General features: G+C 37.9%; 1 protein-coding gene across 1 annotated transcript; it reads left to right on the top strand.

Annotated features, from left to right (window-relative positions):
- The first annotated feature begins 3,111 nt into the window (after window positions 1–3,111).
- Window positions 3,112–24,715, top strand: LOC124640316 (Down syndrome cell adhesion molecule-like protein Dscam2). The gene is made up of 30 exons (XM_047178032.1): window positions 3,112–3,115; window positions 3,644–3,718; window positions 3,786–3,930; window positions 4,210–4,385; window positions 5,497–5,587; window positions 7,045–7,195; window positions 7,769–7,933; window positions 8,214–8,349; window positions 8,452–8,571; window positions 8,641–8,805; window positions 8,879–9,023; window positions 9,165–9,313; window positions 9,392–9,602; window positions 10,002–10,197; window positions 10,271–10,437; window positions 10,508–10,590; window positions 10,668–10,805; window positions 10,911–11,114; window positions 11,290–11,419; window positions 11,492–11,676; window positions 11,888–12,067; window positions 12,782–12,970; window positions 14,755–14,982; window positions 16,690–16,898; window positions 18,860–18,974; window positions 20,523–20,688; window positions 22,526–22,677; window positions 22,984–23,154; window positions 23,493–23,600; window positions 24,339–24,715. Exons 1-30 carry the CDS (start codon window positions 3,112–3,114, stop codon window positions 24,473–24,475), a joined length of 4,491 nt encoding a protein of 1,496 aa, XP_047033988.1. The 3' UTR covers window positions 24,476–24,715.
- Window positions 24,716–25,999: the final 1,284 nt, after the last annotated feature.

The following is a 25,999-nucleotide window of genomic DNA, read 5'->3' as shown; positions in this document are numbered from 1 at the left end:
CTTTTGCCATAAAAGTATAGAGTAGTTTTTATGTCCACACTGATTGTTAAAATACCTACGTAAATTGTCTTAGTGGTTCATCAAAGGTTTTTAAAATATTTGATATGAAAATAAAAGAGTTAAAACGTTCTTCACTTAGCCGAACCTTCAAAATAGAAGCAATAAAATTGGCTTCAAGTGAATACCTAGGAGAGCAGCGCGGGGCTCCACCGACGAACTTTCCGAACGAAACGGCATTTCTAATTAAAACCTCCGATGTCTATTCCACAAATAGCCAGCACTGCCAGTTGCACTATACCAAGGTACTCATAGTTATTCACTACCGAGAGATTTCTATAAACTGCACCTACAGTTTGTTATTCTAAATATAGCATTCTATTCAGAATAGCCTTCCTCTCACAATTCCAAAGCATTTACAATATTCCGTTTATTCAATGTTTATTTCTAATTAAATCTTCCATCGAAAAACTAACACGTACACCCGTTTTCAAAACTCTATTTCAATATTAAAATATAGTAACACAAAAAATAACATTGCCGAACAGTTTACTGAAAGGTATTGTAACAATTTCACGTTATTGGTTGAACCAAATTCAAAAACGTTTTTATAACAAAATCCGATATCACATACTAAAGCGGAGCGCGAATGCAAAGCGTAGATTGATTGCAAAGATATAAAATAGCTAGATTGGACATTGATAAACTGGTCGGTGCGCTCTACTATGTCAGACAAATTATTAATAGGTTAAGCTAATACGATTTATCGGTGCGCTATGTACTGGACGTATCTAGTGACATGTACATGGAGAGGTACATACCAGCAGCAATGACAGTGGCATATGGCAGATCAATACAAATACAAATATCAGGGATCCGAGGCTGCCGAAATTCGTGTGATTTGTGTTCGAGTACATGTGCGCTCTCGTTCTGTGACCTACAAACAGAGGAGCGGAATTTTTTATACGCAGACAGACTGCCGTATGTGCTCAACATTCATTTGAACCTGCAACCAACTTATACGACTTTTGTGCCAACTGGAATCAGGTAGATTTGCTCAGGCCTCGTCTCGGTCCCATTTTATGATTATGTAGGAAGAAGATTGCTTTAGTTCCTCCATGTTTAAATTGTACTTGTAACGCAGGGTTTCGTCACCTATTTTGGCTTCATTGACTTTTCATCAACTTTTTAAATTAAACTTTTATTGCATAAATAACAAAACAGAGTACCTACATACCAAATAGTTCAATAAAACTTGTACCTACATCACTTTTTTACTAAAGCAATGAAATATGAGCTATAAGACAGGGCTTACTCGTATATTTGGTATAAGTTGTCGCTTCTATGTCCCGATCGATTCAAACGTATTGCGCCGTCATAAATATTTTACGCTTGCCTGCATCTGTATACGTCGGCGAATTTATATGTAAAGACTTGGGGAAATGTCTACACGAGACATATTCAAATATTCCTAGTTCGCAAAACTCTTTGAAAAAATATTTTACATAGCAGCCTACGCAATCATGTTATTTTATTCATGGTTTATTTTCCTTAGTTTTATTCATGCAATAATTCGTTACCGATGAGATAGGTTCCATCGCTACACAAGTAATAGCGGCGTACATTTATATTGCTAAAGTTTCAGCGTGATCAGGCAAGTAATACGCAAACTTGAACAAACAAAGAAAGCCTTCCCTTTACAAGGAGAATGATTAGCTAGGCGCGCAGTTTGCACATTGTTAAAGTACTATGGCCGTTGGTGGGCCAATTTTTTTCGTGTTCATTTCGCGCCAACCAAGTGCGGTTGCTTTACCAAAAGGAAACTTTTCAAATTGGAATAGTTCGGCGGATATTTCCCGCGTTGGCATCCATCTTTGTGGGAGTGGGTGTCACTGGCCAGTGGTATGGGACAGGAGGGAACTATGAGGCTAGTTGGTTTTTTCGCCAATACCCGTTCGCTTTGTGAATAACCTATTTGTATTTCAGCTTTGATCGAATACTTCAGCTGAATTTTGCCACGTTTACATGTATTATAAAAGGATTCATGCGGGAACAAGGTTTATTTTACAAATGCAATATAGAGAGTTTTTCGTCGACAAGGGAACAATGTAAAGAACTTATTTAACTAAAGTGTACTTATTTTCTGAATATCCGTAGCATAGCTGTATGGCAAGAGGTAATTTTCAGGGGCTAATGTCGCATGAATATACTCGTAACGTTTTTTGCTAAATTTTAAAACTGCTCGAAAAGTGCAATGTAATTGGAATAACAATAGATTATGCGTTATTCCAATTACGTGCCCGATCTAAATACACATGCTATAAATCCTATACTTAGGTGAACCATATTTTGTTTATGCGTGTAGATAAGCTAGAGGTCCCAGCTTCGGTTTATTTCGGCGATTCAGTATTCTACACGGCTGTAAATTTTTTGCCCTCTTTTACGATTTACGGTGATATAAATTCTGAACGAATGCGGATAGTAAAACGCGAAGCTGAGTGAATTTTTCAACAAGGCTTGTAGTGTGTGCCTATTCTGCCGGCTACCGTTAACACTAGTATCTCGTGTACCCACGAATATGTATGCCCTCATAAAATACGTGATTCTATTTTGATTTTACTTTATCGAGAATATACAGAGTCGCGCACAAAGGCTCGGCAAATTCCATTACGAAGATGAACAGCCAACTATAAAAAAATAAAAAGCTTGTAACCTACTTATATTATCAGCAATATCATTTTCCTGAAAATGTAAAAAATATCACTCAGATTCTCGTTGTGAATAGCTATGGCAGACAAAGACAATGTATTAGATATTTATTTTATACCATTCAATGTAACCTTATCAAAATCGTAGCTATAAGGACAAAATGGACACATAGGAGGGATGAAGGTCGAATCGTGGACAAAAGAAATCGATACAAAGAAAATTAACTCTTTGTCTATGGAAACAATTAATGCAAATCGACACATGAGATAACATCATAACACGAACTAGAAGGGTTGTGCCGAATTCGACATATTGTTGACCTTATGACAGTGATGTTTTTAATTTTAATGTAAGATGACGCGTAATTTTGCAATTCTGGGCTGACAAACTACGAAATTCACCACTATGGGTATATAGTCACTAAAGATTAATAAGACAATTATCACATTATTCCTACAACATCTGCTCACCCCACTAAGGTAACAAGCGTGAAGATCTAGAGCATACGGCTTCCGTAGCCGCATGTACCACGAAGCAACCTCAGGGGACGAGCAAAGCTCCGTCTGTGCAATTATGCCGTTATTTGCACGCTTTTGCACAAATGTTGCCTGAATTACACATGGCCGTGACAATTACCCTTTATTGCTATCTGACTTTCATAATATTCTATTCACTTGCATAGAAACAACAGATAATATACCCTCGTTAAAAAAGTAAGCAACAAAGAATAAACATAATGATTCTAAAAGGGTCTCCTAATTCTTTTATGAAACGTCGCATTGTTTATGCTGGTACATTAATGCCCATTTGTAAAGTCGTTTAAAATGGAAACTAAACAATTTCTTCAGTTCAATCAGAGAGTCACAAAGTCAAAGCATCTCGTTCCACGTAAGCCGATGTATCTAGTTTTTCCATTCATCTAGTTATATATTTTCAGTTGCACGGTGCTCGTTAGTGCGAGAAGCAGGGCCGGTACGTTCGTTCAAACGCAAACGTTTAAAACGCTCTGCAGGTATGTTACACACCGGTTTTTTGTATTTGTTCTCCGTGACTTTTTCTTATTTGAACAATTTATGCAGATTCCCGGCCGGAGTTGGTTTATACTTTCATCGAGCAGGCGGTACAGCCGGGGTCGCAGGTTGCTTTGAAATGCTCTGCGGTTGGCGAACCACCGCCTAGATTTCGATGGTTATTAGACGGACAGCCTATTCCTGCACACCATGGGTGAGTTGAAATATCTTCATTATTTATTGGATTGTTTTTCCTGCTCGAAACTGATAGGCGATTTGTGGCATATTTTCTAAGATCCGATATTTCCTCTTCATTCTTTAGATAACACAACTTTTAACCCAACATTATCTTCATATTTTCCCTTATGGGAAAAGAAAAAAAAATCTTATAATAACACCATAATATTTTACGACGAACTCCAGCCTTATATCCAGTCCGATATCTTTAGTGCTTTGTTTCTGTACTTAGTAACATAGTGGTCGTTTACCGCAGGGCTGCTATCACGGAGGGCCGGGAGAACGGTCCCGCGGGGCTGGGCCCCGGTAGTAGCTACGTGCTGTCGACCCTGTCACTCAGTAGTGCTAGAGTTGAGCATGGAGGCCGGTATGAGTGTCGAGCTACCAACAACCACGGTAGCGTGGCGCATGCTGCCAGGCTTAATGTTTACGGTAATTACTGATTATTTTATAGTAACTAGTCTGAAAATCATCTTAGAAGTAAGTCCCTAAAAAGTGTTGTTAGAATAAAATGAAAAATTTAAGAAAATATCAATTGCAATAACTAATACTTGCCCACGATATTAGCAATCAATTATGCTACTTTTATGTGCTGGATACATTTATGCGTATCTCTACTTACATACCAGTTTACAAAGCAATATAAAATGCCGTTCCTTCCTCCTTTTCCTCGACACATAAATATATCAATACTATCGAGTGGGACGAAGACAAATAAGTGGTATATAATAGTAGGTGTAACTAATTCGTGAAAGAAAAGGTTTTCCTCTTACGCTTTAATCTCCTTGGATGTGTCGAAGCACATTTATAACACCTTTTATATGGCCAGTGCCATTTACAACCGAGCTATTGAACGATTCATGGACATTCTAGAAAGGAAGAAGGATGCTGGGATTAACTCTAATAGATACGAACTTCGATAGGTAAGACCGTATCGATATGTTCAAGGTTATGGACTTCCATTAAGAATATTTCTTCCAATAGGACTCAAATTCTGTAGATTTATTTTTTGTGAAAATGAGCAATCAATTACTCTTAATGTTATACGAAATAAAATATTCATTTTGATGCCAAAAAGAGCCTTTCTAGGAAAATATATTTGAGACAGTATTGTCGGAATGTATTAGGTGATTTGAACAATCTCGAAAATAATAAAATAGCTAGTGACATGTGTGGAAGCCCCACTTAAGTCTATACAAAATGCTGACAGATCGACAGCCTATCAGTCTGTTATAAATGTCCCATATAGATTTATGACAGGCTTATGCTACATCAGCTTTCCAGACCTTTGTTTTTCTTATATTTACGATGAAACCCACATCGTAATACAAGGCCTGTAGTAAAATAAAGAAATAAACAAAATAGCACTCAAATCATATTACATTTCGCTCTTTGCTATAAATTACAATTTTTGCTTACCGCAGTGTTGTTACTTACACATTTCATGGCTGTGTTGCCATCCTAAATAAATAAAGATAAGTATTATTTTAGCGTTATGTGTGGGAATTGCTTGGCAAATGTTATTATCATCGGATTTACATAGGTCCGCCGTACATAAGGGCAATGAGTCCTGTGAAAGCTGTTGCGGGGTCCGAAGTGACAATTTGGTGCCCTTACTACGGATTTCCTATTGAGTAAGTAATTTAGACCTTATTAATGACTAGATTTAATTATAAAATACTTAGCTGATAATATGCGTTTTTTTTATTCTGGTTGAATAACTCCTAGTGTTATTATGATTTTGGTCGTGTTTTGAGAAAGCGTATCTGCGGGTTATTTCTGAAGTACATGCATTTATTGACTTATTTGGGCTCCTTAATTGATAGTTAATTAGCAGCATCAAACCTGTCAGGCTCAGATCTTCAATATTTACCGTAAATCAATAGTAATTCAAGTATTTTATACCACGTGACCGTAAAATTTCACTCACAAAATTGGCTTATACAATATGTATGGCAACATTGAGACTTTGGGCACGGAATAACATTGGGTGAATCACTTGGGTCGCCGAGTTATTATTATCTTTACCTAAAGAACGTTGGGCCCGATGTATTGCTGTTTTATAGCTTTGATTTTATTGCGAAAATAGTTACAGTCGGGGAAATTATGATAGTGGGGAATATAATACACTTGCGGTCGAAAACTCCGGGTCAGTTACAGAGAATTTAATTTACATGAAACTATATTAAGTACCAACGGCTTTTGAGATTTTAAATATATTAAGTTTTGTTTCATAAGCTTTACACGGTTTTGATACTGAAAGGTTGTATAATTGACACAAATTAAATGCTTTTGAGTGATAAGTCACTATGTAGTCAAATGAAAAAGTCAGTGTTTACATATTTATTTAAAGTATTAGACAGTGTTTTGATTTTAGCAGACTTTTCAAATAAAATACGTGATGATATCAAAGCGATTTTACCTCGTCATTGCAGATATATAGTATTTCCAACATTATCCGTTCCGCATCCATTTCGCGAATTCTGATTACTATAAGCAGAATAAATGAGCCTTCATTTGTGAATTTACAGCAGTATTGTGCAATGAGATGGTAAATTGTATTTATCTTCAGTACCAGTATTGTTTTAACTGTAAATAAAACAAATGGTAAAATAAAGCGTACTATTGAAATAATCCAATATTTATTCAAGCGAATAATACTCAATTAATAATATCGAACAACTTGTTTAAGTTTCATATTCTACAAAAAAACATATCACTATATAGTATAAAACAAAGTCATTCTCTCTGGCCCTATATCCTAATGTATGCTTGAATCTTGATAACGACGCCACAGATTTTGATGCGTTTTTTTTTAATAGAGTGATTGAAGAGGAAAGTTTATATGTATAATGTAGTGTATTTGGTGTCAGCAATGCACCCTTGCGAGGCCGGGGCGGGTCTCTGAAACCCGCTTTCCGTTGTTACGTCATAACATGAACTCGGTTTGACCGAATTGGCTGAAAATAAGAGGCGAGGTAACTTAGACCCGGGAGAAGCTTTTAGGATAGTTTTTGTCACCATCCGGCTACGGGACGCGGGTGAAACCGCGGGCCAAAACTAGCACTTTATATATCTTTGTTTTGTATAGTTCAGTGAGATGGGAGGGAGGTGCAGGAACAGACCCTCGTTACCAACAAATGGATGGTCAGCTCACGATAACGAATGTTGACCGTAATCGGGACAAAGGAGGTTGGACTTGCTCCGTACTCACACCGGGAGGAGAACTGGCGAGAAGAGAGGTAAGAGTCAAGACTTTGAATTATACTAGAAAAAAACAATTTGGTTCCTATGACCTTAATGGTTATAGTAAGTTTGACGGTTGCTGAAATATTTACGACATAATAATATTTTCCATGAAATTGATACAGAAATCCATAGAGTTTAAAATTATTACTTACATACAAATTACGTAGTAAAATATGACCTATCATAAAACATTCATATTTCACTTCCAATCGTTTTCTCTTACTTTGTTCGAGACATGACCCGCTTTCCCGAGGATGAACGGACTACACCTCATTTTGTACTCCACTTGTTTTATCACTGACAGCGAGCTTACTTAATAGTATGAATAATAAAGGAACTTTTGATGAGTCATTTTTATCGTGAAAATTTTTCTGAGAGTCAAATTGAATTTTTCAATTATGTTCAAACAGTTCAATTAAAAAGTGGGGTGAGAATCATGGGCATATTTAACTGACTTTAAAAAACAGTGTTACGTCTCATTAAGTCATTAAAAAAATTGCTTATTTCGTTAAACTTTCGCGTGCTTATTATCGATGTTTTTTCTTCATTTTCGTCCTTCGTCCCAGGTACAAATGACCGTGGTATCACCACCAGTTCTATCGCCAATCGTGTTCCCTCCCGGGCTAAGAGCTGGTGATCGATCCCAACTGACATGTACCGTGACGTCCGGAGACATGCCTGTCTACTTCTCATGGCTGAAGGATCAGATGCCTATATCTAGTGCCCTTCAGGTACGTGAAACCTTCCTAATAAGTTGTAATAATAATAGTACATACGTCCACGGCCGACTTTGGCCTCAGCGATTGTTCTCGTAGATCAGCCAGCTGCGCAGGACATATATATTGTAGTGCACAAGCATTTTCGCTGACACAAGTGCACTCACTATTCCTTCACTCTCATGAGTAAAAAAGTTGCAGGAGAAGTCTTGATAGTTTACCATTTATGAAATTACAGCAATGTTTGTAAGTTCTAGGAGAAGTCTTCTGTGTTTAACCAGTTATAAAATTACAGGTGGATGAAAGGGGAGCAGAGTTTTATAGCATGTTGCTTTTCAAAAGTTTGACGGCAGCACACAGCGGGATTTATACTTGTGTTGTCACTAATACCGCTGGGAAGGCCAACATGTCCGCTGAATTGGCTATAAAAGGTAAAGTAAATAAATAAAGAAATATTTCCTTAAGTTTTTTTACTGCCGACTAGTCATTTTTAGAAACCTTCTTATACTTGGAATTTGCACCCTTTATTGTAGTTCCTCCTTATTGGCAAATCGAGCCTTCAGATACGGCCGTACTTTTAAATGGATCACTCACTGTTAGTTGTGAAGCCCGAGGTCATCCACCACCTTCAATATACTGGACCAAATTTTCAGGTAAGAATATTAAAGAAAGGGTAGAAATCTCGATGTGTGTATTGTTACTAATCACTAGTTATTTTAAAGGTAGCACAGAAACGACATTAGGGGGAGTATCAGACCCGGTAGTACTAACAAATGGTTCGTTGAGGATAGAATCTGCAAGGGCTGAACATTCGGGCAAATATCGTTGTAGAGCTGACAATGGGGTATCACCGCCTTTATCTACTACACTCACCATACATATTAATGGTATGTTTTCTTTAACATCGTGATGTCTTTGGGGGGAATGAAAAAAATCTATTTGAGAATTGTATTTCCGTAGAGCCAGCGAGATTTGAGACGCAATCAGCGAACGTGACTGCTAAGCTGGGGGATACGGTTAGATTGGCTTGCGTTGCTCGCGGCGACTCCCCGCTCGCAACCGCTTGGAGTCATTCGGGACGAGCGCTACCTAATTCTGACTACAGGTAGGGTCACAGAATTGAAACCTTACCTTTTTGGTTTGGACTTAGTTCTATTTTTGAATAATGATAAAAAGGCATGTGGGCTACTTTATATTAAAAGCAGCATTACAACGCTCACATATACATAAACATGTTTAATTTTAGAATGAGCATATCAGAAACAAGAAGCGCAGAAGGGTTAAGAAGTGAATTGGTAATAGAGAGAGCTGACAGAAGAGACTCTGGAGTATACCGCTGTCAGGCTTCCAATCCCTATGGAAGATCAGACCATTTTGTTCATTTGGCTGTTCAAGGTACTACTAGGAATTTTCCCACAGCTTAACTAATAAAAGGTGTTGGTATATTATAATTTCTGAAACATTTTCATTTAGAGCCACCAGAACCTCCAGCAAACTTCAGGGTATTAGAAGCTACGTCTCGATCAGTTCGTCTCCAATGGCGAAGGCCCTACGATGGGAACTCACCAGTTCTAGGATATATCGTGCAATATCGTAAGCACGACTCCAGCAATACGGATTCTTGGAGGGATGCCGATACCCATAATGTTTCTGTATCGGCTCATGCGGTAGACTCTTATTCTGAGTGAGTTCTTAGATTAAATGTTAGTTTTTTTTAGTTGTAATGTCTAGCTTGTACTCTGGGTTTTTAGGTACTTAATTATTATTTAATCTGTCAATGAAGGCAAATATCTTTGAATTATATATGAAGTTATCTAAAAGTAAGTTGTTTTATTTAAAGCCATGAGAATGCTCAAATAAAATCAAGATAACTGGGCACAACGCTGCAGTTAATTAAAAAAAGAAATGAATAAAAGAACGAAACTCAGCAAAACGTTTGCGTAATCAATAAAACGTGTTTATCGTGTGCAATTTAATTCGAATAAAATCCAGGGTTAACGAAATTCATTGAACGGGTTTATTCTTTTCATTCAGCCAGTGTCGGAATACCGTTATTTCAAATTACTTTTCAATCCCGAAACAGGACAGAGAGTGCGACAATAACAGGATTAGAACCGGCGACGGCGTATTTAGTGCGGGCTCGGACGGTGACTGCCCAATTTGCGTCGGCTCATACGAGAGCTTTGCTCGCGCTAACGCTCCATGAACCGCCTTCCAGAGCGCCAATCAGCCTGCGAGCATCGGCCCCTAGATCATCCACTATCGAACTGGCATGGCAGGTATAAACTAAATCTGTTATCAAATTGTTTTTATTGTGGATTTAGTAATTATTGTGTCAATGTATTCTCCAAGGCACCCCCCTCGTCATCCTGGAACGGAGAACTCCTAGGTTACACAGTATGGTGGTGGCCTTCCGCCGATGGAACTTTAGCAGGAGGAGCAAACGTAGGCATGGAGTTCGCAACTGTGAGAGGACAAATAACAAAGTACATTATCGAAGGTCTGGAACATTATACCCGGTGAGAGAGTAACACAATTTGGACACGGTCGGATTTCTGTGCTTGGGTACTAACCAAATTTGGTTTGCAGATATTCTGTTAGCGTAAGAGCTTTCAACAGTGCGGGTGCCGGCCCGGCTACGGCTCCAGTTAACACTTTGACTCAAGAAAGTGGCAAGTATATTTCAAAACGGGTTAATCTTAAATGTGAACGAAGTTTTGCAAGTTTTAACGAAGTTTATCTTTAACAGTGCCATCAGAAGGTCCCCGGTCCGTCAGATGCCGCGCCGTATCGCCACAAAGTATAAAAGTGGAGTGGTCTCCCCCTCCCGCACACGCTCATCACGGCGCTTTGCTAGGTTACAAATTGCTTTACCGTCCGGAACATAGTGAGTAAATATTGACAATGTTCGATTCAATTAAAACGCTGTAACGCCCAATAATCAGATTTTATTTTAAATCCAAGCTGAGTGATGGCAGTTGTTTGTCGGCAGCGACTGAGTGGTTGGAGTGGGAGGAGCGAGGGAACGGCGGCTCCAATGCAGGAGCGGGAGCGGATGTCAAGCGGGTAGCGGGGGTTGAGACGCTACTGCTAGCGTTGAGGCCTCATACTAACTACACCGTGCAAGCGTTAGCGTATACAGCAGCCGGGGATGGTGTGCCCGCTCATCCAATACATTGTACCACACAACAAGACGGTAGGTCGTACTCGGAGTTTTGTTTTTATGTTTTAACGTAACTAACGCTCATGTAGTGTATTTAGTCGTTTGTAGAATTTCCATAAACCCGTTTATCTTTCCACGAATGAGTGCTTTGCAGCAACTAAGTCCACCGTGGGAACCACACATATTCTAATTTTGATTTTTTACATAGTGCCTGGGTCTCCAGCTGCCGTGAAGGTGGTTGCCACCTCAGTAACATCCCTAGCAGTTAGCTGGCTGCCGCCCAGTCGACCAAACGGACCTATTTTATACTATACCGTGTTCTATCGTGAACTTGGCAGGTCAGTAGAAGTATAACCAAAAACTGGTATTCATTTATTTATGTATTTTTATGATTTTATATATACTTTTAGGGATAGGCCACCTATAACGACCACCGTCCAAGTAGAAGAAGGCGATCCATTTGTTGGTTTGGGTGGCTCAACAGAGTTGAGATCGCTATCTGAAGGGGCTACTTATGAGGCATGGGTGGCTGCCCACTCTGTGGCTGGTGAGGGTGAACCTTCACCACCGCAACCGGCCACCACGACATCAAGAGGTAAGAACATCTTCCTGTCTTGACTTTTCTGCCTAAATTTTTAAATGATGGGTTGCCTTTTTCATCGATATGTTTATTCCGAACAATAAATAAATCATCATGACAGAACGTTTCATAATATAACTTGAGCTATCTCTCACGTCACTTATGGAAACATAGCCCAAAGATTATCACCTTAATCAAAAACTGACTTTATTTTCCTTAATCATAGCAAGAGCAAGACTCCTGTCGTTCGGCGTATGGGCTCGCGTCCAGTGCGGCCACTCGCTGCGCCTCGCTTGTGCGTGGCGAGGTGAGCCGGCCCCGCGCGCTCGGTGGCTGCGGGGCGACCGGCCCGTCACGCATGATCCTAGGACGCATCTTACGCCGCATGGACATTTAGCTATACACGGTAATATTCATGATTTTGATGGTGGTCGTTTTATCTTTATAGCCGAGATTATAAGAACAAAACTTACAAACAACTGAATTGGTTAGATCGTGCAAATGCCCGATGATATTTTCGATTCTCATAAAACTATATACTTACATTGAAAAAAAAAACTTTTGACTTACATAGATGGGTAAATATAGCGAGATTGTTTCGGCGTTAAAATCTTTTATATTTACTTAAAACACCATCATTTCTTTTCGATTTCAAGCGTGGTCCTTAATTATACTAAATACTTAATACTTTAATGCATACCATAATGTAATACAAGGTGTTGATTTGCATTTGTGCCATACGTCAGGAGGAGGACATAAAATACGTAAATAATCGATTGGAATTACAGTAGACGGGAAATAGCTAATATGCACTACTTTTTTTGTCATTGTAATGTCGTAGTATTTCAGAAGTAATCCAATTTTATGAATGAAATTTATGAATAATCGTTGCGTATGCTTTGTGTTTGCGTTTGTGTGAGGGTGCAGCACGGTTTTAAGGCCAGTAACACACGCGCCAAGTTTAAATACGGCTAGATGACATTGACGGAATTCCGAAAAAAAATTAATTACATACCAATTTTTTTGTTGATTTGGGTCGAGAATCATTAGTATAATTACGTCCTTGACTATGGCACGGATGCAAATCAACAGCTTGTATAATACTGTTATATCCAAACAGAAGTGGACGCGTCAACAAGCGGCAACTACACGTGCTCAGCTCGCAACACATTCGGTTCCGAAGAGGTGACGTACCGCGTGGAATGTGCGGCGCCGCCGTCCGCTCCCGCGCTTACCTTGGACCACGCGGCGCATACCGACGCACGTCTCACTTGGAGAACAACGCACCATCCTGCCGCGCCTCCACACGGTAAGCAAACAAATAATCTAATTGGAACTTGTTACCTTGTTAATAGTAGGGATATTTCGCAAAGAAATTGGTAAAATATTAGAAATATGATGGGTTCTGATGAGGTAAGTATGGATAATTCGGTACCCGCTTCCGCGTTTGCTTTGGACCACACCGCACATACCGATGCGCGCCTCCACGGACAGTCTACGTACCATCCCGTCGGACCTCCGCATTGTAAGCATAAAAATGTTGTGCCTTTTTTGTGTTTTGATAGGATTGGTGTTTAGTGTGTGTGTGTGTGGTTGTGAAATTTGGTAGAGGCTAGGTAGATGATGGATGATGACTAATGGTAAGGTATGTGCAATGATAATTAAAAGTTGAAGGGAACGGTTTTTTGGCTTCTTTCAGTTTTTTCAGGCGATGGTACAGTTTTAGAATAAGGATGGATAGACAATTTTTTATGGCAACGAATCCATTCATAAAATGTATAAGCATGCTATTTAATAAATATACATCTGTATACATAGGTACATATTCGTACGTACCCGCAATAGCACAGTTCACAACAAATAAACTGCGTATTTTACAAAAATAAATTAGAATTTGTTCTCGAAGGAATCCGAGACAGATTAAAATTAACATTTTTATCTAGAGCGGCTTACGAAGACACCTAATCCTGTTTGATTTAGAATACGTTTATTTGGAGACCTTGCCTACCCAAGAGTACCCAGATTGTGTTATTCTTGGACCATGCTCGCACATGATCGTGAATACAAAATTTAGATTATATTAAAATCAGAAGATACAATGGTCATCATTTAAACAAAGTTTTTCGTATGAATAGCATTATTAAACCACCATTCATTTTTTAAAAGAATGAATACCTATTTAATAATTACGATTCTTAATTCTGAATGTAGACTGCGTAATAATAAAAATAAGCTTTAAAAGTGACAAGAGCACTTTTTATTCTCTACATGTTTGAGATTTGTGAACAATAGGGAACAATCTCCAAAGTTTGTAACTTCGTGATACCGAAAACAATTTAATAGAGTACCCTGGCGGAAAACAAGTGTTATAAAATATTGCTCAGTAGTAATTTTCAAATTATCTGTTTTCTTACAAGATAAATAAGATCATTATTTTTATGATATTGATAAAACTCTTCGTAACTTTATCCAAAGATTGTCTGCAAGAAATAGTTCTGAGCAATAAGGCCGGATATTGTACTACCATCTTATTTATTTTGTAATTTCCCTTCTATTTGTTGTTTGTTCTATTAGTTTGGTTTACCATTCTATCTCTATAGACTCTTAAGTTTAACTTCGTCGTGCGAAATTACAAATTGTTTGAGTTGTCGTCCTTTGATGATCGGAGCTGATAAACAGTTTACCGATTTCAATGATAATTTTAAAAATGTCTGCGGGAAACTTTTCCCATCAATATAATCTGCGTTCATCCCTCTGAATAGTAATAAGGTGCAATCTAAAATTCAATATCAATTACTAGAGGGTGCTTCAATCTTGTGGTCGAAGGTTAGCGGCACGAGCTCAAGTACCTATGCCTAAAAAAGTTTTCTTTTTAAAGGGATTTTGCTCCAAAACATTATTATGGAATGGGAAAATATGCAGTGGAAAAGTTTAAACTATGGAAATGTTGAAATGATCATGAGGCCCAGCCTTCAGTAGTAACGACACCGATTAATTTAATTCAGGGAATCATGTAAGCTCGTACGTATGTACGTACATACTTTAGTGAGACGGTAAAAAACCGATGTTTATTTTTACTCATTGTTCAACTAGGTTTCACAATCTGGTGGGTACGCGTCCGTGATGACACAGGGGATGGTTTGGAGCCAATAAGCTCCCGTTCTGAGGAAGAACGAAGACTGGAGACAGGAGGAGAGGCAGCTAGCGTGGTGCTGAGAGCTCTGTCGTGTGGGGCCACGTACTCCGTACGAGCGGTGGCGCATTCAAGAGCGGGCTCGTCGCCGCCTTCCGTACCACTCATGGTTAAAACGAAACCACCAGGTAATTATAATAACTGTGTAGATTTTTTTGATAATTCTGGTAATTATTTATTTTTAAAAATATGCTAGTAACTTGTGTGTGTATGTATACTTAAGACTATCTTTTTGACTAATATATCACATCAGCCTTTTTTCCGGAGTCTTAAAATGCGATGGGCATTTATTTTGCCCTCATTCGGTCAGTTAACAACGTGGGAGAAAGCCTTTTGCTGTCAACGTCTGACAAATCAAAGTAGGGGCAATTAATGATGATCCCTACAAGAAAAATGCACTATCATTTGTCTTCGAGAAGCTAACTCTCATGCTCAACTTATCAGGAATAAAGTGCTCTGTTTAAGGTAACATTTTATCCTACGTAGGTATTTACTGATTAGAAAGAACCATAACCAAATTCTCTATTACTGTCTGTCAGTCCAAATGTTCTTTAATAATGTTTGAAATGGGCAGAGTTCCTGTTTACCGAGTTTGTGCGACACTCAAATCATAATTTTATGCAGATTGAAATAACTGGGTTACTTCCATTTCCATAATTGAAAAATATTGATAAATACTTAGGTACTCACAATCAAGTTGGATCTTTCGACGGAGTATTTACCCTTTGAATTCCCTTATTCTTGGAACTGTTGCAACGCAACAATTAAATTAATAAAATACAATGCAATATTCCATGGAGTAAATAAGTATGAATAGAAATTTCCGAGAAGCTGTAAATATAGCGTTATTCAGAACGACTTAAAGTTTTGCTTATTGCCGTAACACTACTTGTAGTTCTTAAACCGTAAGTTTTGTGAAGCTGCCGGTTTCAAAGTTTATAACATTTACTGGATGAAATAAGGTTAACTAGCACATTGACAAACCACCTTTGCGCCGCCAGTCAACGCTAAGTGACGGCTTACTTTGTTGGTAGCTTTTTAAACTTTGCTTTTTAACTAAATAGGGATCTTTATATTACAGTGTTTAAGACCTATAACTATGTTATAAACAGAAAGATCTATATGTGGAATTCATGATATCGATTCACTGTCAGGCTCTAAATGGCTATATTAGCTGATGACTGATCCAATTAGTCTGTTTTTGCCTGACTCACTGTAAATTCAAATGACTTGTGATTTACACGCAAATGTTTTGTTTTATTGGAATGGAACTAGTCGTCAGTCCCTCGCGACTAACTCTGGAAATTGAGTCCGAAACGACAGGAAATGTAAAAAGTTTATAGCTGAATATTCCAAAATATAGCTTCGCTAGTATATTAGTTGTATTCAAATTAAACAACTTTAGTATTTAATGTAATGTATGTAATGATAACCAACATATGTACAATTTGTCTAGTAGTGTTTTCTTTGTCTAGTAGTTCTCATTGAAGTTCAACATTTCTAAATGAACAAACATTAAATTGAGCACAAGTTTACAAAGGCGTACCTACGTTTGAAAAGCGACCTACGCAATAAAATATATTTGACTAGCTGTTTTCCCGCGGTTACACCCGCGTCCCGTGGAACTGCCCGTACCGGGATAAAATATAGCCTATGGCACTCAGGAACATTGTAGCTATCTATCAGTGAAAGAATTTTGAAAATCGGACCAGCTGATCTTAAATATTACTCCTACATACAAACTTTCAAAACCTCTTTATAATATTAGTATAGATAGATATGGGATCCTTTCTTAACAAATAACAAATGAATACTTCTCACTTTCTTCGTACCAGTTCTGGTATGGGAAGGTGGGGGGGAGGACAGACTGGAAGAAGGCGCCGAGGCAGCCGTCTGGAGCAACTCCAGTGCTCTGGCCTTGGATGCCAGGCGCGCCGTGCGATGTGGTGCCAGGCTCGTGAGGCTGCAATGGCGACGAGCTGATGCAGCCGGAGCAGTAGCTTGGAGAGACGCCGACCTTACCTCGCTGCATCATCATCGGGAGGTAATGTATCTCTAGAAAAAAATGCGTATAATATATTTTTCTGGCTAATGGTAATAGCTGTTAATGGATAACCCCAATGTGAGGATTTGGACACCCCAATGTCAGGTTTGGGCACCCCAATGTGAGAAAAATTGTATTCAAATAAGGACTTACTTGGCTGTTCTGTCTATAGTTATATTATGACATTTTATTTACATATCGATTTAGTATAATTCTTAGGCGTTTGAAAAATTATAGATATTTACGTACGGTGGACTGCACATCAGTGGTAACTGTCATGCACCTTAACTCAATAGTAATAAGTACGATTTTCCTATAAAACTGTTACCACTGACCTGAAGTTGACTGTACCTACCTAAACTACAGTGTAACAAAAACTTTGACTAGTTCAATTCTATCTGAAGGATGGTTCATAGTCCTCAAAATATGCAGACTACTGAAACTTTATTATCTAGTAGTAAGCTGCCGCGTTAATTGTTCCTGGAAAAATGTTCAGTTCAAAGTTGCAATTTCTGCTGCTCAGTTCAGCAGTAAAATTGTTTATTTATGTCCTAATTAGATTTCATCTATAAACGGGAAATGTTGAAAATAGTTTAAAGCTAGTTTATTGGGGAAATAAACCATACTTCGCCACACGAAAATCAAAAACAGCTTACAATTCGTTCCCATAACAAATTCGTTGCAGTTAATTGAACAAACCACCGGTTATTGAAACGAATTATTACAGCACACTCGAATATAAATAGAAAATTTATTTTAATCAAAATATCGCTCTCAAAAGAACAGAAAGCTCACAATTTACGCGGTCCTCTGTTCAGCGGCGACAAGAGCCAATTGAAACCTGCAAATTGAGACTCAAGCTTCGCGCGAATTTGTAGGTTATGATCCGCAGGGACGGATAAAATACCTTTTTTGTGCAAATATCAACAACTTTATTGTGCGTACGAGGAAATTTCCCTTCAGGTAGGCGTTGATTAAGGTGTGAGGGAAACAGGTACGAAATTACGAGCTTTTCACTCGCATTTGTGAGGAAATAAGTTTAGAAAATGGTTGTTCCGAGATTAAAGGATGATAGCAACAAGAAAACCTGAGATTGGAGGCAAGGTGGCCGGGGCCCTGAGCTCGCTTTATTTATGCAAACGTGTCCGTTATTAATAAAAGTTGGTAAACAACCCTGACATCACTTTATGTAGCCACTTGTAAAAGTTTAATGAAGCTGCTGCCTTTTAAAGTTCTTTTCCTTTAGCAGTTGCTTAGCTTTAAGCGCTACTGTAAAGTGAAAATTTCTCGCAGTATTCATGGTGTTTCAGTTTTTTATTAAACGCTAGTTTAAACGAAAAAGCAAATTGGAATAGTGGAGCAGAAATTGGCATATTAGTTTTCTATTATTTGTACGGTTCCTTTTTCAATCTCGACGTTGCAGATAACTTTGTTACGTGTGGGTCAATAATTTGAATGAACAAAGGTGTACTAACAATAAGGCAAATACTTACTGTATTTTCCTTTTTGTTGAAACTCAATACCATGTATTTGGTAAACATGTACAAAATCTTTGAACAAAACTTTTGCATTTGAAACAGTTGCATTTTATTAATGAAAATGATTCTCTTAAACTTAAACATTTATGTTAGGCGCGTATTCTTTATCTGCTTACAACATTTTTGTTCGCGTAAAAGTTCCTTTAAGTACAACATTGTACAATGCAGAATGAATTCTACCAAAAACACGAACAGTTTTACAATATACCATTTTTGTTCGCGTAAGTAATTCCTTTAAGTACACCAATGTAGGTACAATTCAGACTATTCTATCCAACTTAACATAACAGTTTAACAATATTTAAGACTTGTAACAACGTTTCAGTCTTGTTTGGTGTTAAGCTATGTTACCACCAAAAATGTACAATATTTCAACAACTTTTTAGTCTTGTAAACTGGTGTGAAACAAGAATTATTACACAGGTCGTGATCGGCGGGCTATCCCCGGGCGCGTGGTATGCTCTGCGCCTGTGGACGGCGACGGAGTCCGCCCGACACCAGGCCGTTATTTACGCGGCCACCACCACGCATTCCGGAGGTAATACATTTGTAGCTAGATTGTACGAACGTACGGTGTGATAGGAGGAATGTATGTTCGTGTGTTTTTGGAGCTCAGGTTATGTTGTTAAGGAAGACTGTTTTACACTGTTACCTAAATAGTTAATGCATTTTGAATGTTATTGCTCTTTGGGAACTAGTAATATTTTCGAGTAACTGTTATGTAGTGTGATTCGTAACTCAAGCATATCTTACTAGTATTGTTTTAGATGCTATTTTGTTAAGATAGGTAATATTAAAATATTAAAATAATTCAGATTGTTTTTTACCAAACAGACATAGGTACTTTGCATATCTCATTTCCTTATAAAAGTAATTTCTCATTTCTTTATGAACATGTGTTCACTGATAAAAGAGCTGCACTAACGAGCTTCTACTATCGCAAAAAAACAGATCTAAAAATACATTCCAATGTCCATTTGTTACTGCGTAAAAGTTTGCAGTCATTTGTTCAGTTGCAATTTTTTCAACGGGACTAAAAATAATAGCCGGACCATCGTGTTACGTAGCAAGCATTCATTTAAAATGTTTTTGCAATGTGTTGCAGTTTTTCACAAACATAGCCTACATAGTTGTGTGCATTGAAAAAGACTGTTGTATTTTAAAGAACCTATCGGTAATATTTATTGGGATTTAGAAGGTATTGAGTTATATATGATCATCAATGGATACTGAAACGTAACTTAATTTTAAGTGCTGTTCGAACATCATTTAGAAAGATTTTTCATTAAGACTTGACAGTTTACTCATTCTTAAACCCACATCAAAGTTCAATTGAGAGTTAAGTAACGTCGTGGTAACATTTTCAACACTAAAGTATTCGCAGAATTTTATGAATCTGAAAAGTTTCAATAGCAAAGGTAGAACATATAAAGCTGACTAAACCCAATAGCTTAACACAAAAATTGGTTTGAATATTTGTTAGTAGGTATTCCTAGAAAATACGAATAAGCGATTTCTATATTTTTCACTTTGATAACATCACAATGTTCATCGAGTTCACGTTAATACCACACAAGAGTTTCAGTAGGATTTCTTACAAAATATTCGTAGAAACACGATTCAATTTGTACCAGTCAAATTCAGAAGCCAGTCAGGTTTCTCAAAGGCCCTATCATTTATCAAGCCTTGTATACTATTAGCGATCTTTTATGTTATAACCCTCGATATTTATTGCTGCAGACCACACAAAATGCCATACAACTGCTTGAAAAATTTATTTTACCTTTGTGTCTGTCCTATTTTACGACTATACTATGGGTATTACGGAAACAAGGTGGGCATTTATATCAGTGGATGCTATTTTGGCTTTCCAAATCGTAGAATGTAGCTACAAACATTCTCGTCTTTTAGCTGTGTCTTATAAACTTTTCGTTTCCGAAAATAATTCTTCATGTTTCTCAATTATTTATAATTGTATAGTCTAGTTTTATACAAATATTTTTTGTATGCGATAACTTTAGGGTACAAAAATTGATAGTAAAGAAAAGTTGCTAATAGGTGATTTTTATTTTAATTTGCCAAACAGAGCGCCTACGTCGTCCAGTGGCCTTCCAATCAGAGGGTGGTCAGATAATAACATCGAATGGCAACGCAGACACGGAGCGCGTTCTCGGTGCAGTGTCGCTTGCATTCGCTGCACTCGCCGCGCTCGCTGTCACTGCACTGCTGCTTGTGTTACTGGCTAAACGAAGGTAAGTACAGTTCATGCCAACTTAACGGTGGTTAGGTACTGCGAAGAAACCATTTTTAGGCATTAGCAGGTCTGCAGGTCGGTAAGTGCGAAATGGTTATGGTTATAAACGCAAACTTGTATGCGGAAATTGGGTACAAGCCGCCATTAAGTTTAGAGAGAACTAATACATCGTAGCAGGATGACGAAGTGTTTATATTGAGATGATCCACGTTTTTAAATCTACATAATGGATCTGACGACTCCGGATAGAACTCGGCGACCTATTTAAATAAGGTGTGATTTTAAGGAAATAGATTTCGCTGGCTGTCGCTGCTATTTCTAAAATCCTCTTTCTTTTTGAGAAGTTGGTCAAAAAACGAGAATAACCAAACTATATTAGCGTTGGCGGTGTTAAACTATTGATCATTTATATCAAAATAAAGGAGGGTTTAGTTAAATATCACGAACACCTTTATTCGACAAATAAAGCCCAATATTTTCAACCTGTATGAATCGAATGAATGCTGATATTTGAGATAATCGTAAGATTTTATATGGAAACGTAATGGTTATGGCATCTATATACTTGATGTACGGACCAATATGGAACCTCGACCCTTGACCTTTCCGATCCAATTTCAGGCTCTGAAAATGCAACGATTGTGATGTTAAAACCTGGCCTCACAAAAATAGGCCACGTGTTGGTTAGCGAAAATGTCACTACGTTGTTCTGTACGTGAATTCCAATTTTCGTTTGTGGGTGCTTAATTAATGAGTGTAAAAGTTGTTTTTAAACAATTTTTTTTTTGTGTTTAGGATACTTATTTATCAATTAGTAAACATGGCAACATCATCATCAATATTTTGAATTAGGTTATCGAGTTTTGATATTTGTAACGAAGACGCAATAAAATAGAAAACTCTTTTCTTCCTTCAATTTAAATTCACCGTTTATATTTCTGTTTATTCTAACCGAGATTAAGTCGGTAATTACACACCAAACGTCTTCCTTACCGAAATAAAGGTGGGACGAAAAAACATCGTTATTTTTAAACAGATATATGTTTCTCTTTGTTTCGGTGAAGTAGGTACTCTTAGATATCTTTTTCAATATTTCAAATAACGCCTGTTTGAATCTATTTCTTGAAGAGCCCTGTATAAATACATAATAATAAATAAGATAAATGTTAGACGTATTGAGAACGGAGGTTGTGTAAATCACTCAATGCGACCTACTTACAATTCAAGTTTGTTGGGTTTGGGTATTGTAGGCGCGCCCTGTAAAAATATTTTGCCAGAGCTTAGGAATTACTTATAATAATTTATTACATGTTCAAACGAATATTTTTGCTATTCTGCGTCTAGCTCGAATACGCTGAGGTATTTTTTGCGTAAGTGTTTCTTCTAATTGAATTTCTTCCAGACAGTGATATTCTGAATCTTATACCTATTAAACGTAACTGAGGTATTAATAATTGTGTAATGTGTTGCAAATATAATATGGTTATAATGCAAATCAATTTCTATAATGAACGAGCAATAAGTTTACACAAATCCAGTACCTAATATGCAGCTATCGATCTTATTAGCTGATGATAATTTGAACAACTACCTAATTTCGTACCTCAGTGCGTGTGAAATTCGCATTCGAGTAAATATATATTGTTATTTTGATCATATGGGCATTAAGTCCGCCTTCGTAATTGTTTAATTGCATAAAGTTGAATAAATAAATAAAAAATAAATATGGGCATCATGTAGATTCCTCTATGATGTAGATTCTTCTACTTTAGAATGTACTCACTGCACCTAAAAGCAGCTTTATAGCTAAAGTACTAAGTAACATATTTCCTCAGCACGCTATGGCCATGCGGAGGTCCTACTGACGAAGAGACGCGTCGTTGCAGCCACTCGGTGGCAAGCACCGACAAGTCCGTCTGTCCTGAACAGCAGAACATCAGGAACTGTCAGCATGACTACAAACATGATAAACTGTCACCTGCTTCAGGTAAGGGAGATAATTTGTATTAGATTTTTCCTAAATTAAAATATCTGGCTCAAATATTCAGAATCTTTGAAAACCTTGTTTGATGCATTGTCTTGAATTTTAGAGTTCAAAAAGACTGATTGACCTGCTTAGAATCAGAAGTTAATTTTCGGTTAATATCCGTTAAATACTTATGAGAGTTCTAATGTTGAAGATTTAATCGACTTAGCAAATTCATTTAGGTATCTTCCAGCTGCACAAATTGTAAGTCTTCTTATAATATTAAGTCTCATGGTAAGCCACTAATGGATCTGATCTACATCCAAGATGTGTACGAGATAAGCCCATACGCGACCTTCGCCGTGGGCGGAGAGGCGGCGGCTGCAGCGACCTTGGACCATACCCTGCAGTTTCGCACCTTCGGGCACCGGGACAATGATGCGCCCCCTCACAGGCCCTGCAGGAAGCACCCTCAGAGACATCGGGAGAGGGCTGAAGGTGAGACCTTAAGCTTGTTCAAAATTGATGTCACTAACAGCTGATTTCACGACCATTGTAACATGATGTCATGAAGAAAAGAGCAAATATTGAGCGGTTTATTTCTAAAAGACTTGCCCGTTATAAAAAAAAAATAACAACATATTGTCATCACTATTGCTTCGCGTGTATATTGTCTGCGTGTGTTCTGTGCCAAACCAACATTCTCCGCTGCACCATCAGCTTTAACACCACTTCTTTCAGAGAACGCTTGAGCTTCATCAGTGTTACCGAGAAGTAGTTGACAGTACATTGAACGTATAACTATTGTCTGTTGAATAGTATGGTATGTGTAACAGTGGAGAAGCACCACTCGGAGTGCGAGTTGCAACAGCTGAGCCGATACGAGAAGGTGCGGCCGAGGCACTGCGCGCCCACGTCTTACTGCGTGCCGCTGGCTCATCATGGTACTTAGAAATTATTAACTTTTTTGATCCTCAGTTTCATTAACCAATCTCATCTTAAAGTAAAAGTAATGTCGGCTGCGTGCTTGTTCGAAAGAGTTATCGCGGCCTTGGTACATAAGGGGCTTCAAAAAGAACAAGGTGGATTTTAGTCAGTAAGAGTCTCACGTTGTATCAACTGCAGGACTTCGTCATTTGATGATTTACCACCAAAAGAAAAGGTTGAAATAATATAACGATAAATACATGGGAGTCATTACCTTTATTATTATTACTTTATCTTCGAGATCTGACATAATATAGGTACATTTCTGTACTTTTTCACTTGTTCCCGAGTACTTACACTCAAAGAGGTTTACTACATTAAAGGCGAAGTGTTGTCGGAGAGTTTGTTGTGCAACTTCTGTTTTATGTATTTTTAAATACTAGCATGTGTTGGAGAGTGGAAATATTCGCAAGCAAAGAATAAACGATCCCTGTGTTACGATTGTCATTTGTTTGTTTCAGTAGTGCTGATTTTAGTTTGAGTAAAATTAACAAAAATTACGCCCAAGTAGCTGTTATGTTCTCCTAAAACGTAAATCTTTTCAACACCTTAGAATCCAGTCATTTGAAACCTTGCAAACGCAGTTTAACATTCTTCTCCGTCTCTAGTCTTATCTCGACTCACCGCAACAGACCATGACTAGTACCTTTCCTCCATAGCCAAAGCCGCTCTGTCAGCGAGCATGCTCGGCGCAGGCGGTAGCGGGGGCGGCAGCGGCAGCGGGGGCGGGTGCGGCAGCGGCGGCGGCCTCTCCGAGGTGTACGCGGGTGACTCCAGCGCGGAATCGGGCCCCGGCTCGCTGTCGCCGCGCACGCACCACGAGCACAGCTAGCGCGCCGCCCGCGCTGCTGCCGGGGCCGGCGGCACTAACCATATCGTACGTCACAACGATACCTAGACCCGAAGTCATCGAGAACGTAAACATGCGTTCTTCTTAATACCACTGTTTACTATGAAGGTATCTCCCGAGTCTTTTTCCAACTATGTTGGGGTCGGCTTCCAGTCTAACCGGATCCGGCTGAGGACCACTGTTTTAGCAAGAAAATTGAACTTGAAAATCCATAGTAAACAATTGTCAAAATAAAAGGCCATGTTTATGTTGTCGGTGTATCGGGATCTTGGTATCTTAGGCTTCCTGTCACACAGCATCGTCTACATAACTAACTGGTACGTAGTATCTTTGGTTCTTAGAACTTCGAAGATCTTTTTCATTTTGCCTTGAAGGAATTAATAACATACTTCTAAAGGATGTTATTTATTATTCTGATATTTTAATCATTCACACTGAATTTTGTAAGTAGCCATACAAATTGTAAAGTTCGCATTCACGTAAAAGGTTTTGTAGCGCACAATGCGGTCTTGAAAAATTACCGTTTTTTCGTTCTTTATTTTCCTAAGCGTAGATAATGTTTTTGGGAGGTATCATTTTGTAAACTTTTCATCATAAAATGTTTTCATCCTCATACAAAAACTTTTCAAAATTGTATAATTCCCATAATACGCCCAAATATGTGCCAAACTGCAATTCTGACTGCCGAAACTGTCATCGACTTGTAAAGCCTAATTTTACAACGAATGATTTTTACTCGTATTTTTTTGTAACTGCCGTTTTAAACTAAAAGAGTTTTCTCTTTTAGTAACGAAGGATACTATTAATTTTACAGTCTATTCGCTGAATACTGAAATGATGGTTCTTTAAGTAGTCTTTCTATTGCGGCAATAGCCGTTCGAATGACAATTATTCTAAGTACTACTGTGCCACTTAAAACTAGCTAACATTTGAGTATTCGAGTTTTTGATATTTTTATTACAATTTGTCCTTTATTATACTCCTGAACTAAGGAAAATTGCATTATTCACAATCTGAAAAATGTAGTTCTAACATTTTCACCAAATGATTTCTTACTTAATACTTATGATGACAGTATAATTTATTAAAATTCATTTTAAAATGTTAGTAAAGCGATGATAATTTAAAATGTCAATTCAAACACGTAAGATCTAAACAAACGGCTTGAGATTTATTTATCTTAGTTTACACGCAATAAAACTTGGAATTGTTCTTCCTGGAATTACAACTTTTTTATTTACGACGAACGAAAGTTTCTCTATAGTTTCATTCAATACTGGCTTCGTATAACTCAAGAATGATTGATTGCTATTCAATACCTACAAATAAGTAGACAGATATGTATAAGGACTCGTGTTTTTCTGTCTACCACCTGTTCAGTAAAATCCAAGGCTTGTACCTCTCCCACTGCCGATCTGTATTTAAACTAATTATAATAATACTGGAATAATTTTACATTAACATATACAAATAAGCATGATATCAAAATGTTGGTTAACCTAATTA

This window comes from Helicoverpa zea, chromosome 20 (assembly GCF_022581195.2).
Source record: "Helicoverpa zea isolate HzStark_Cry1AcR chromosome 20, ilHelZeax1.1, whole genome shotgun sequence".
Taxonomy (NCBI): domain Eukaryota; kingdom Metazoa; phylum Arthropoda; class Insecta; order Lepidoptera; family Noctuidae; genus Helicoverpa; species Helicoverpa zea.
This window is presented reverse-complemented; position numbering and strand designations above follow the sequence as displayed.

Excerpts from the sequence above, each read along its gene's own strand:
- LOC124640316 (XM_047178032.1), top strand. Across the intron at positions 9,024-9,164 it reads CTACCTAATTCTGACTACAG|AATGAGCATATCAGAAACAA; the intron begins GTAGGGTCACAG and ends GTTTAATTTTAG. Across the intron at positions 12,971-14,754 it reads TCCTGCCGCGCCTCCACACG|GTTTCACAATCTGGTGGGTA; the intron begins GTAAGCAAACAA and ends TTGTTCAACTAG.